This window comes from Gracilinanus agilis, chromosome 3 (genome assembly GCF_016433145.1).
Source record: "Gracilinanus agilis isolate LMUSP501 chromosome 3, AgileGrace, whole genome shotgun sequence".
Classification (NCBI taxonomy): Eukaryota; Metazoa; Chordata; class Mammalia; order Didelphimorphia; family Didelphidae; genus Gracilinanus; species Gracilinanus agilis.
In genome coordinates this window covers 494389270-494403698 of record NC_058132.1, presented here as the reverse complement: position 1 = coordinate 494403698, position 14429 = coordinate 494389270, and the positions used below count along the sequence as shown (strand labels likewise).

Here is a 14429-nt window from a genome sequence, read left to right as displayed (position 1 = left end):
TATATATATATATATATATATTTTTTTTTTTTTTTTGTTCTGGACATTGCTTCTATCAAACCTAAAGTTGCATCAGATTTTTTTTTACTTCCAGGTCACATTATTGACTCACAGGGAATCTCTAAGAGTCCACCCAAACTTTTAGGTCTCTTTTTACATAAGAACTGCTCTTCAGCCATTCCTCTATACTTGATCCAATATTGTACTGTGGGTTTTTTTGAAGCTCAGTGGAACTTTACATTAATTCCCAACAGTATGCATTAATGAAGAAGAATGGATCAAAGTATTGTATAAGAATATAGTGGAATAGTATTATGCTGTAGGAAATAATTAAAGACAGAAACATGGGAAATTTCTATGAATAAACAGATGAAGAAAGAAATAGCAAACAACTCCAGTATCTTTGCCAAAAAAATGCCAAGTCCCACATTACTGAAAAACAATTGAACAATTGGCACCATACTTCAAGAAATAGTTAAAAGGAAGGCAGAAACATGAAGAATGCTTATGAATTAAGTAGATCAGAAGAAAAATTATATAACAATAATATTATAAAGACAAACAACTGTGAAAACATAAGAATACTGATCAATGTATTGGACAACCACAATTACAGGTGTAATAGGGAAATTAGAGAGAGAGAAGCATAAGATGGGTTGTTGGCACATGCCAAAGAATGTTGGAGAAAGTATTTTAGAAGCCAGAGAGAGAGAGAGAGAAGGGTTAACTGATAGACAACTGTCAATTGATCCTTGCTCTTGGTCTTGGACTGTCTTTTGGATTGTGGTCTTACCCAAGCAGAGGGAGGAAGTGCTGCTTCTGGGAGATTTTCCTATTTAAAGTCTTTGGAGAGCAAAGGAAAACCCTTCAATCCTTCCCTGTGGTTCCTGATCAGCTGAAGAGCAGTTTGGGGCAGATCTGATTATCCCTGTTGTCTGTGAGTGTGTGCCAACTTGCCTGGGCTTTAATTTAAGTAAGGTTGGGCTTTGGGGTCCAACCCAGGGTCAAACAGAGTGATCTTGTCATTCTGAGCCACTGTTAACAAACCCTTGAAACAGCTTTTGGGAGTAAAAGGAGGATTTTAGCCAGGCAGATTGTAGACAGGATTTGGGGTGATTTAGCTATATTAGGGAGGTGTCAGATAACTTCAAGAAATAAAGGGTTTTGTCTTGCAACAAAAGGTAGTCAAGGTGGGAGGAGCAAAGAAATTTAGAAGTAGGGATCCTTTTCCTAATCCTCACCTCCTAACTTAAATTTTAATTAAAGAACTAATTTTATATATCAAACTATCTCACTGGGTTCAGTGCCTTTCACTAATCTGGTTTTTTTAACAGGGGACCTTTGAAATACATTACCTACCCACTAATAGAGAAATGATGGATTCAGGATGCAGTATGAACTATGTATATATGTATGTATATGCATGCATGTAATTTGTATGGATGTATGTATTTATGGATATATGTATTGACATGGGCAAAGTAGGAATTTGTTTTCCCTATTATGCATATAACTACTATTTGCTAAAAAGACTTTTTTGTTTGTTTATTGCTTTTTTGTTTCCTGCAATGGGGGAAGGAAGGAAGTGGCAGAGAAAAAATAGATTTTTGTTCACTGAAAAAAACTAAATTTTAAAAAAGTAAAGTAAATAAATTCTTTTATAATTTTGTACAAGGTCTTCTCAAAAAATTAATAAATTATAGTACTTGCTACTAAAAAAACCCTCTAAACTTTCATTTGATTAGATTTGGTTCACTATGTTCAGCTGCTAATTGCCATCCAATGAATCAGATATTCTTCCCAGCTTTTTGCCACCTGCAAGTTTGATAAGCATTCTATCTATTCCTAAAATCAAATCATTGATAAAGTTATTGAACGGTAAAGAAACAAAAGAAGATCCTTGAATCTTCTATGACAGAACCCAAAGCAGTCTGATACCAATCCACTCATCAGTCAATCAATAAGCATTTATTGAGTACTTAATATGTTCTCTTGCATTGACAGCTAGAGATACAAATACAAAGAATGAAATAATCTTTCCTCGCAACGAGTTATACTCCAGTCAATAATTATACGTTGAGTCTTGTAATTCAACCTTTTTTGAATCTACTTTATTGCCATATCATATGGTTCACAACTCAGTCTTGTCCCTGAAGACACTGGAAAGCACTTTACCAAATGCATATGTTGTTTAGATCCAGGTAGTTGTACCTACGGCATTTCCTAATAGATCTAGAAATCCTAGTTTCAAGAAGATGGAGCTAATTTAGCATGACCTGCTCTTTTTTTTTTTAAACCCTTACCTTCCATCTTGGAGTCAATACAGTGTATTGGCTCCAAGGCAGAAGAGTGGTAAGGGTAGGCAATGGGGGTCAAGTGACTTGCCCAGGGTCACAAGGCTGGGAACTGTCTGAGGCCAGATTTATACCTAGGACCTCCCATCTCTAGGGCTGGCTCTTAATACACTGAGCTGCCCCCCCCCCCATGACCTGCTCTTGATTAATTTTTACCTCTATTTTTTACCCTGTGGACTATATCCTAGATATCCTAGTTCCAGACTACAACATTATTTTAAAATTTCAATGCTCATTTTTTTGTTATATCATCAATGTAGCTTTTCTCTCCTCTGAAGTATAACATGCCTGCCCTCTTTTATGACTCTAGTCTATCTCTTCCAGTTAGTTTACCATAGCAAGTTTATCTACAAAACCTAAAATCCTTCATCACTTGCAAGGAGATCAGTGCAACATTTATTCACTCCTTATCCTTCATCCCCATCGAGTCCAGATTATTTTTTCAATAATTCTTTTTCCCCTGATAACATTTCTTAATACTGTTTTTCAAGGTTCCTTATTAGTTATACAACTTATGGAAAAAACTGGGGGTTAAATTAAATATTATCAGGGTTCTGAGGGATACCCTCTACGGTTGCCTTAGGGAGCCTTAGCTGCACTGTGCCAGGGGACCACAGGAGCCAAAGGGGCCTTGGGCTGGACAGCGGGGAAGGGGAGGAACGACTAGATCTGGGCCGCCTGCTGAGACTCGGGGACCCTGGGAGGGCGCTGTCCTACAGTTGCTGTAATTACATCTGATGGCAGAATGATTGTGGGAACACTAAAAGGTTTTGATCAGACCATTAATTTGATTTTGGATGAAAGCCATGAACGAGTATTCAGCTCTTCTCAGGGAGTAGAGCAAGTGGTGTTAGGATTATACACTGTCAGAGGTGATAATGTTGCAGTCGTTGGAGAAATTGAGGAAGAGACAGTCTCTACGCTTGATTTGGGTAATATTCGAGCAGAACCAATGAACTCAGCACACTGATATAGTAGAAACTTTGGACTTTGTAAATCTTTTGACTGCAAAGATTTCCTTATTCTGAGGATAATGTGCAGGATTTTTACAAATTGTGATAACTATCTACATTTTTACTCATTTTATGAGTGTTGTCATTTGATATGTAAATTAAAACATTTCTACATTTTACATTTTATTGTAAGATTTAGTTTTTTATATTAACTTGTATAAACATCTAGTAGTGACTAATATAATGTGGATAATTTTATAAACAAATGATACCTTTGACATTTTAAAACAAAGTTGTAAATGGAAATTTATGCACCATTTAAATCAGACATACGTGTTAATGTTAATAGTGGGTAATGAAAAATAGGCTCATAATTGAGGAAACAAATCTATCTGGAGCTTCTCAAATTAAATTTCTTAGTACTATTGGCATTAGTTTATTTCTATGATTGCTGTCATTTGATAGTTCTAACAGTTTCCTATATCAGTTATGAATCAATCTGTATTTAAATGAAAGTGGAGGGGGCAGCTGGGTAGCTCAGTGGATTGAGAGTCAGGCCTAGAGACGGGAGGTCCCAGGTTCAAATCTGGCCTCAGACACTTCCCAGCTGTGTGACCCTGGGCAAGTCACTTGACCCCCATTGCCCACCCTTACCACTCTTCCACCAAGGAGCCAATACACAGAAGTTAAGTGTTTAAAAAAAAAAATGAAAGTGGGATCCTCACTGCTGAGTCCTGTCAAAATCCAGCCATGATACAGCTTTCCCAGGTCTTCAGCCTGTACTCCTTCAGTTGGGCAAGTCAGGGAGCTAAACCAGCCTGATCTGACCAGCAACTCAGGTTAGGTTTTAAAGTCTCAACCAAACCTCCTACTGGTAGATGACTTTCCTCCTTCTGGGTACCAGGATATAAGGATACAAACTCCACTTCCTCTGAGGTCTCCCAGGGGGTCAGTTAGAGCTTGTCCCCAGCCAAGATGGAGTCCATCTCAGAGAGAGAAGCAACACTTTCTGCTTCCCCATTCCATTTAGAATTCTCCAGTCCTGCTTGCTAAGCCTCCCAAATAACTAATCTTAAACATCTTATTAATTTATCTTACGACATACGTAGTATCCATCATACACCTGTTCACTCTGCCCACTATGTAATACTCATTTTCAATTCTTCTTAAACTATTATGTTCTATGTCTCAAAGCCTTATAATAACACTAGATACACTCTGATTAAAAAAATCTACTGTTCTTGTGGCAGAAATGTGAATCTCATTTTAATATACCTTCTTTAAAAAAACTTACCTTCTGTTTTCTTTTTAACCTTTTCCTTTCATCTTGGAATCAATACTGGGTATTTCATAGGAGGCAGAAGAGTGATAAGGTCCAGGCAATGGGAGTTAAGTAATTTGCCTGGGGTCACACAGCTATGATATACCTGAGGTCAAATTTGAACACAGGACCTCCCATCTCTAGGCCTGTCTCTCAATCTACTGAGCCACCTATCTGCATCCCTAGGCCACATTTGAATGCAGGTCCTCCTGACTCCAAATATCAAGGTGCTTGCTCCTCACATTCATCTCCATTCTGAAGCACCTACTTTCAATGCATAGCAGTGGTAAAAATATCACCTAGGACCCTAAGTTCTTCAGTTTCTGGTCTAGCATGTAATAATTTGAAATAGTAATTTCTTGGTTAATAGATTCATTTGGTCTAACAGTTGAAAGGGGCCTTAGAGGCTTTCACCCTTTTCTTGAAGTTCTCCTAAAGAGGAAGATACTATTTTCTAGTCTACATTTTTGCTGTTGTTGTTGTTTAGTTGTGTCCAGCTCTGGAGCTGTCATTTCGAAGTTACTGTAGCGGTTTAACATTTCCTTAATCTAGCTCATTTTATAGATATAGAAACTGAGGCAAAAAGGTTAAGTGACTTACCCAGGATCACATAGCTAGTAGATATCTTGAAATAATCCACTTTTAGACAGCTCTAATTATTAGGAAATAGAAAGTTTTCCCTCATGCATATCTTAAAACTATCCTCCTCCATTTAATACTCTTACTTCTGCCCCCTTGAAACAAGAACAGGGCTAATCCTTGTACATGACAATTCTTCAGTACCTGAAGACAGCTACATTCCAGATTTAGACCTATTATTCCAGCATCACATCCCTAGAATTCCCTCCCCCAATGTGGTCTTCTCCAACGTAGGCATTCTCAGCATCTTCAACCAATCATCTTCTAGCATGATCTCCAAACTCTCAACATCATGATGAACCTCTTTTGGATGCTCTTCAGATTATATGTTTCCTTTCTAAAATGTAATGTTCAGAAATGAAAATGGCAGTACAAATGGGGTCTAAATAGGGCAAAGTAGTGTATAATATTGCCTTCTTCATTCTGGATACCATGCCTCGTTTGATGTAGTTTCCATCTTGCAATATCCTTTGTACTCATGGAAATCACCAGAAATGAATAGTGGTCATCAGTTCTGGTAGGTTTCAGGAGGCTCTTCATCAACTTCTAGATAATGCTCCAAGAATACAGTATAGTTTCCTTTATTTTAAATAGGTCAAGAAATGACAACTTCAACACTCATTTTGCAAAAGGCTACCATCTCACCTCTACTTCTGTCCAATATTTACTCTCTCCTAGTGATGCCTGTGGATTCTTTGTGGCTTCCTCCTCCCCAAAAGGCCTAATTCTACCTCTATGGAAAGAGCTTTAAGCTTACAATATGGCATCAAAGGTTTTTTGGTTCTTCATGTCAGTTTTCCAGATATCAATGAGTATACCCCTTTACCCCTTTAAAATCTCCTTCCTTTGTTTTCCCCTTCTGTTTTTCAAATAAATATAACATTATCTCAGATAACCTGAAGAGAGTAGAGAGATAGTGTTACCTCCAGCAATTTCAACCTCTTTTTTTTGAAGGAAGGCCAACTTTTGGTTTGATTCTTATGTAGTTGCTATCTTTTATTGTAAGAAATATATACATAAATCATTCTTCATGTTAATTCCCCTTCCCCTCAGTACATGTTCAAAGAGATGTTTCTTTTCTCTCTCATCCTTACTACCATCTTGGGTACTTCATTCATAGCTAGCCATTATTATAAACTCTTTGGTCAATAGAACTCGCCACTGTCAGAACTCAGCAACTAGGCAAAGAGAGGTACTTTTTCTGGATATTTTTTCTAAGATAGTATTTGCTCACTTCATTTTTTTCTAAAATTGGCTGACTCCTACAATACTAGAATATAAATTGTAAGCAATATGATCATCTTTGATATTAAAGTTAGGTATCCATTTTGAATTTATTGTGAAATATAGTGTAAAATGCTGGTCTAAGCCTAATTTCTGCCAGATTTCTTTCAGTTTTATCAGTAGTTTTAAAAAACCTTTCCCAAGAAGAAGCATGGTCCCAAAGAAGGAATATAAGAAGATACCTTCCTCTATTCCTTTGTATGTCTGAATATAGATATTGAGTTAGACATAATGGTTATTTTTTCATATTTATATAGCTATAGATCTGTATAGATCAAAATCTATAACTATATATGTTTATATAGATCTATGTGAATAGATCTATCTGGAATCTTCAAAATTAGGACATTTCCATTCTTTATCTCTGCTGATGTTCAGTGCCTTTAAAGGTCCCCCAATGAATATGTTCTAAATTGTTTTCTGAGGTGTTCAGATCCAATTAAATAAGAGTTTCCAAAAATCAATCTTACCTATCTCTCCAAAAGTTGTGACCCCAATGTCCACATACATCTTCAATCCCAGTCTTTACATGATCAAAAAACTGAAAGAGAAAAAAAACACACTGATAATATATATCAGTAGATACCAGGCATCTTTAGTTGCTTAACTCATTAATGTCAAGTTCTCAACTTTACAAAATTATTCTGGCATTTTATTCAAAACATTAAAATGACCAAAATTAATATAAGTATTCATGAGACTTTATTAATAAATATTTTATAATTTTTCATCAGGCTCTTATATTCAACATCATGTTATATAAAGCAATATGTAAAATGTTGAATATATTAATAAATAATGAAATGTTTGTGCCTGTCACAGCAACAAATGCCACAAACATGATGTAATTCTTGGTTGCTCTATTTTCATTGTGGAACTTATCAGGTTGAGCTGGGTTTGGCAACACTGTAGCTTTACCTATTTCTCTGCCCCTTAGCACATAGCTACATCCATTCCTGACTTCTTTCATTGCAAAACTATTTCATTTTTCCTCAGTAATGGACAAAGATGGAAGGTAGACACGTTTATGTCCAGTTAGGTTACAGAAGTAAATTTTTTTCCTTTCTCATTTGAATTGTAAATCTAAAGTAAAAACATACCCGGCAATGAATTTCTTCACTGACAGCTGGTTGTTTTTTATTTGACCTCTTCACATCAAGAAACTCCACTAGTGGTCGAATAGTTATTCCCTGCAAAAGAAACAATAGATTAATTGTTTCATGAAAAAAGATAGGTGATGGACAAAATACAAAATGAGACATATTTTGGAGCATTCAATTCAGGCATTTATTTTGTTTGACTATCCTGATTTGTTTAAAAGGTTTTGCATTTTTTTGTATTTTTTCTTTTTTTTTTTTTCCAAAGAGGATGTCAGAAGAGGGAAAAAATAATGATTGGTAGTTGAAAATAAAAAGTTGTGTTATTTAGAATTTCTGTGGTTCCATTTAGAAGTATTAAGCCTCAAGATATGTAGATATATGACAAACTTCCTGTGGACACTTTGAAACTACATTTTCCATGGTCCAACAGGTTTCCTGTTTTGGATGAGGTCTTCAAGGTAAAGCCCAGCTTTAAATATTGGGAAGTTGGGCTTGACTTCCTCTTTTTGCTACCTAAGCACGCTCTCTGGGGAATGTAGAAAGGATTAAGGAAGGTACAGAATGTAATGGAGGAGGCAGGATTTTTGAACTAGGCAGGCGCGTGGTCTAATTTATTCTACTAACATGGCTTTATTAGAATATTACTTTTCCTCATAATATCAACCTTTATCATTTTTAAGTGTTACAAAGTCAAACAGAACTTAAATTTTATCCTGGAGGTGACTGAAGGTTATTGAAATGATGAGTCATATATATACTTAAGGAAAGTTACATTAACAGCTATGTGCAGTATGGACTTCTGGGTGGCTTGAATCAGAGAGATCAATTAGGAAGCAACTGAAAGAATCCAGATGAGAGTTGATGAGGGCCTGATCTAAGGCAGTAGCCATATGAAAAGAGAGACAGTATCAGGTACAAGACTTGTAGAGTTAGAAATGGCAAAACTGGGCAACTAATTTTGATAAGCAAATATTTTTGATAAGGAAATTGAGGAATGGAGGGCCATGCCAAGATTGCAAACATAGGAGACTGGAAGAATAGTGGTACCCTTGATAGAAATAGAGAAGTTGCAGGGAGGGCAGCTGTTTTGGGGGAAGATATAATGAGTTCTGTTTTTCACATGTTACTTTTGAGATATCTCTGGGATATCTTGTTTGAAATGTCTAGTAAGTAGTTGATAATGCAAGACTGGAGCTCAGCAGAAAAGTTGGGGCTGGATATATAGTTCTTCAAGTGAGTTGCATAGAGATTATAATTAAATCCATAAGGTGTCAATTAGGTTATAAACTTAGAGGAAAGCACTGTGCTAGGACTTTGGAATATAAAGCACTTGGCCCTCAAGGAATTCCTATTCTAATAGAGGGTGATGAGGATACAATATGCTGAGGATGCTGGTTATTAATATCCTAGTCCCCCTATTTTGCACTTCTCACAGTACTTGGCAAAACAGTAGGCACTTAAATGTTTATTGATTATAAGTTATATATATTTTTTATTCAAACATAATTTCACAGTTGTAAGTAATTCTACTGTTGTAGAAGAAACTCCCTCTATCAAATGCAGATTAGCATCTCTTCAACTTATTATCTTCTTGAGTTGCATGGAGGCCTTAATGAGGGTCAGTGAGGTGGCACAGTGGATAGAGTGCTGGGCCTGAAGTCAGGAAGACTCAGCTTTGTGTACTGGAATCTGTTCTCAGACATGTGCTAGCTGTGTGGCCCTGGGTTAACCACTTAACCTTCTTTGCCTTATTTTCCTCATCTGTAAAATGAGCTCAGGAAAGAAATAGCAAACTACTCCAAGATCTTTGCCAAGAAAACCCCAAATGGAGTCATAAAGAGTTGAACATTACTGAAAAAAACCTCAAATAAAAATAAATAAAACAGTTCCGGTTAAGATGGCGGCAGAGTAAGGAGCAGCTGCTTGATCTCTCCTGACTGAAGCATACAGGACTCCTCCAGGGGAAATAAAAGCGAACCCAGAGGAAGGAAGGAATCCCACAACAGGGTGCAGCGTTGAAGGTACGCAGAATCGGGGCATCTCCACGCTATAAAGGGGTGAAACAGCTCTCACTAAAACGCGAGAAGAAGAAGCCCTTCCCCCACACCCCACACCACACACCTCGCACAATGCCAAGGCCAATGCACAAGAGTGAAAACAGGATTGGGGCAACCAGTTAATCACTGGCAGCCCCAGGGCTTGTACCTGTGTGCTGCAAGACTGGCTGGGTGGCGCGCACAGACTTTCTCCGAGCGTCCACGTGGGTGAAGGCACTTCCTTGGGCCGGGACAAAGATCTCTAACACACGGACTTTCCCTAGCTTCTGCGTGGGTGACGGCAGTGCCCTAAGAGCGTCTGCACCCACAAAGGCAGTGCCCTAGGCTTGAATAAAGATCTCCAGCCCAGGCTTGGACCTCCAGTGAGGACCCGGTGTGGACCAGAGCTTGGCTGTGGAAGCAGCCCCAAAGACTGCTGAAGGAGCCTTGGGCAGACCGGGGTCTACCAGGAGGCCTGACCCTGAGGACAAGGAGACCGGAGCCCCCAGGAGCTTAGAAAGCACAGGCAGACCCTGAGTGTGAAGACAAAGCGGAAAAGGGGCGGGGCTAATGATGGCAAGCCGAGAACTCCAGGGGAAGAAAAAGATTATCAAGAAAAACTCTGGAACACTCGACAACTTTTACACAGAGAAAATCCAGACAACAGAGGAGGACAAACAAGTAATCATATCCAAACCTTACCAAAAAAAATGAAATCTGGTCACAAGCTATTGAAGAGTTCAAAAATGAGATGTTGAAGAAGATGGAAGAGATCTGGCAAGAAAATAACAGCTTAAAAGGCAGAAATTTGCAATTGGAAAGTGAGGCTCAGAAATCAAATGAACTGATAAGCAAATTGAACACCAGAAATGACCAGATTGAAAAGGAAAACCAAAAGATTATAGCCGAAAACCAAAAGATTATAGCCAAAAACCAGTCCTTAAAGGCTAGAATTCAAAAATTAGAACATAATGATCTCTCGAGACAACAAGAACAAATAAAACAAAGCCAAAAGACTGATAAAATAGAAGGAAACATGAAATATCTTAATGAGAAAGTGACAGACCAAGAAAATCGGTCGAGAAGAGACAATTTGAGAATCATCGATCTTCCAGAAAAGGCAGAAATTAATAGAAACTTGGACTCCATACTTAAAGAAATTATTCAGCAAAATTTCCCTGAAGTTCTACAACAAGAGGGCAATATAGACATTGAAAGGATCCATAGATCGCCCTCTACACTGGACATAGAAAAGTCAACACCAAGGAATATAATAGCAAAATTTAAGAGCTTCCAAGTAAAAGAAAAAAAATCTTACAAGAAGCCAGAAAGAGACAATTCAAATATCAAGGAGCACCAATCAGGATCACACAGTATCTGGCAGCCTCCAGATCAAGGAGGGCAGAGATTAATGAATTGGGTATGCAACTCAAAAAATTAGAAAGCGAGCAAATTAAAACCCCCCAGATGAAAACTAAATTAGAAATACTAAAAATTAAGGGAGAAATTAATAAAATCAAAAGTAAAAGAACTATTGAATTAATAAATAAGACTAGAAGCTGGTATTTTGAAAAAACAGATAAAATAGACAAAGTATTGGTCAATCTAATAAGAAAAAGGAAAGAAGAAAACCAAATTGACAGTATTAAAGATGAAAAGGGAGACCTCACCTCAAATGAAGGGGAAATTAAGGCAATCATTAAAAACTATTTCGCCCAACTATATGGCAACAAATATAACAATTTAGGAGATATGGATGAATATCTACAAAAATATAAATTGCCTAGATTAACAGCAGAAGAAATAGAATACCTAAATAATCCCATATCAGAAATAGAAATTGAACAAGCCATCAAAGAACTCCCTAAGAAAAAATCGCCAGGAACTGATGGATTCACAAGTGAATTCTATCAGGCATTCAAAGAGCAACTAATCCCGATACTATACAAATTATTTGATATGACAAGCAAAGAAGGAGTCCTACAAAATTCATTTTATGACACAAATATGGTACTGATTCCAAAGCCAGGTAGACCAAAAAGAGAAAGAAAACTATAGACCAATCTCCCTAATGAACATAGATGCAAAAATCTTAAATAGAATATTAGCAAAGAGACTCCAGCAAGTAATTAAGAAGATCATCCACCATGATCAGGTGGGATTTATACCAGGAATGCAAGGATGGTTCAACATAAGGAAAACTATCCACATGATTGACCATATCAACAGTCTAACAAACAAAAATCACATGATTATCTCAATATGCTGAAAAAGCCTTTGACAAAATACAGCATCTATTCCTATTGAAAACATTGAAAAGTATAGGAATAGAAGGACCCTTCCTAAAAATAATAAACAGTATATACCCAAAACCATCAACAAGCATTATATGCAATGGGGATAAATTAGAAGCCTTCCCAATAAGATCAGGAGTGAAACAAGGATGCCCATTATCACCTCTATTATTCAACATAGTACTAGAAACGCTAGCAATAGCAATTAGAGAAGAAAAAGAAATTGAAGGTATCAAAATAGGCAATGAGGAGACTAAGCTATCACTCTTTGCAGATGATATGATGATCTACTTAAAAAATCCTAGAGAATCAACTAAGAGGCTGGTAGAAATAATCCACAACTTTAGCAAAGTGGCAGGATACAAAATAAATGCACATAAATCATCAGCATTTCTATACATTTCCAACACATTAGAACAGCAAGAGGTAGAAAGAGAAACACCATTTAAAATCACCCTAGACAATATAAAATACTTGGGAATCTATCTACCAAAACAAACACAGCAATTATATGAAAACAACTATAAAACACTTTCCAAAAAAATAAAACTGGATCTCAACAATTGGAGAACCATTAATTGTTAATGGGTAGGATGAGCTAACATAATAAAAATGAACATTCTACCAAAATTAATTTACCTATTTAGTGCCATACCTATCAAATTACCAAAAAACTTCTTTACTGAATTAGGAAAAACTATAACAAAGTTCATTTGGAATAACAAAAGATCAAGAATATCAAGAGAAATAATGAAAAAAAATGTGAAGGAAAGGGGCCTAGCAGTACCAGATATTAAACTATACTATAAAGCAGCAGTCATCAAGACAATATGGTACTGGCTAAGAGATAGAAGGGAGGATCAGTGGAATAGACTTGGGGTTAATGATGTCAGCAAAACAGTGTACGATAAATCCAAAGAGCCCAACTTTTGGGACATGAATCCACTATTTGACAAAAACTGCTGGGAAATTTGGAAAACAATATGGGAGAGATTAGATTTAGATCAACATCTCACACCCTACACCAAGATAAATTCAGAATGGGTGAATGACCTGAATATAAAGAAGGAAACTATAAATAAGTTAAGTGAACACAAAATAGTATACCTGTCAGATCTCTGGGAAAGGAAAGATTTTAAAACCAAGCAAGAGTTAGAGAAAATTACAAAATGTAAATTAAATGGTTTTGATTATATTAAGCTAAAAAGCTTTTGTACAAACAAAAATAATGTAGTCAAAATCAAAAGGGAAACAACAAATTGGGAAAAAATCTTTATAACAAAAAACTCTGACAGGGGTCTAATTACTCAAATATACAAGGAGTTAAATCAATTGTATAAAAAATCAAGCCACTCCCCAATTGAAAAATGGGCAAGATACATGAATAGGCAATTCTCAGGTAAAGAAATCAAAAGTATCAATAAGAACATGAGAAAGTGTTCTAAATCTCTAATAATTAGAGAAATGCAAATCAAAACAACTCTGAGGTATCACCTCACACCTAGCAGATTGACTAAAATAAAAGAAGGGGAGAGTAATGAATGCTGGAGGGGATGTGGCAAAACTGGGACATTAATGCATTGCTAGTGGAGTTGTGAACTGATCCAACCATTCTGGCTGGCAATTTGGAACTATGCTCAAAGGGGTATAAAAGACTGCCTGCCCTTTGATCCAGCCATACCATTGTTGGGTTTGTACCCCAAAGAGATCATAGATAAACAGACTTGTACGAAAATATTCATAGCTGTGCTTTTTGTGGTAGCAAAGAACTGGAAAGGGAGGGTATGTCCTTTAATTAGAGAATGGCTGAACAAATTGTGGTATATGCGGGTGATGGAATACTATTGTGCTAAAAGGAATAATAAACTGGAGGAGTTCCAGGTGAACTGGAAAGACTTCCAGGAACTGATGCAGAGTGAAAGGAGCAGAGCCAGAAGAACATTGTACACAGAGACTGTGGTAAAATCGAATGTAATGGACTTCTGTACCAGCAACAATGCAATGACACAAGACAGCTCTGAGGGATTTATGGTAAAGACGCTACCCACATTCAGAGGAAGATCTGCAGGAGAGGAAACATAGAAGATAAACAATTGCTTGAATGCATGGGTTGGGGTGGACACGATTGGGGATGTAGACTAGAAATGACCACACCAATGCAACTAACAACAATATGAAAATAGGCCCTGAACAAGGACACATGTTACAACCAGTGGAAATGTGCGTGGGCCATGGGTGGGGGGAGAGCTGGGGGTGAAGGGGAAAGTAAGGGCATAAATTATGTAAACAGGTTAAAAATGAATATTAATAAATGTTTAATAATAAAATAAATAAATAAATAAATAAATAAAGCAATTGAACAGCAATTATGAAGTTAACTGACTTGTCAGAGGCAGGTCTTCCTCATTACAAATATTATTATTCATTATGTCCTTCTGCCCTGTATGC

At 36.8% G+C, this 14429-nt stretch overlaps 1 protein-coding gene across 1 annotated transcript in view; it reads right to left on the bottom strand.

The window, feature by feature from the left end:
- Positions 1–14429, bottom strand: part of SLC9A2 (solute carrier family 9 member A2) — a 111388-nt gene that overhangs the window by 15304 nt on the left and 81655 nt on the right. The window contains exons 6-7 of the mRNA XM_044670467.1: positions 7652–7741; positions 7022–7092 (exon numbers count right to left, since the gene is read on the bottom strand). Of these exons, the coding sequence (XP_044526402.1) occupies positions 7022–7092; positions 7652–7741 (161 nt within the window). The remainder of the gene's footprint in view (positions 1–7021; positions 7093–7651; positions 7742–14429) is intronic.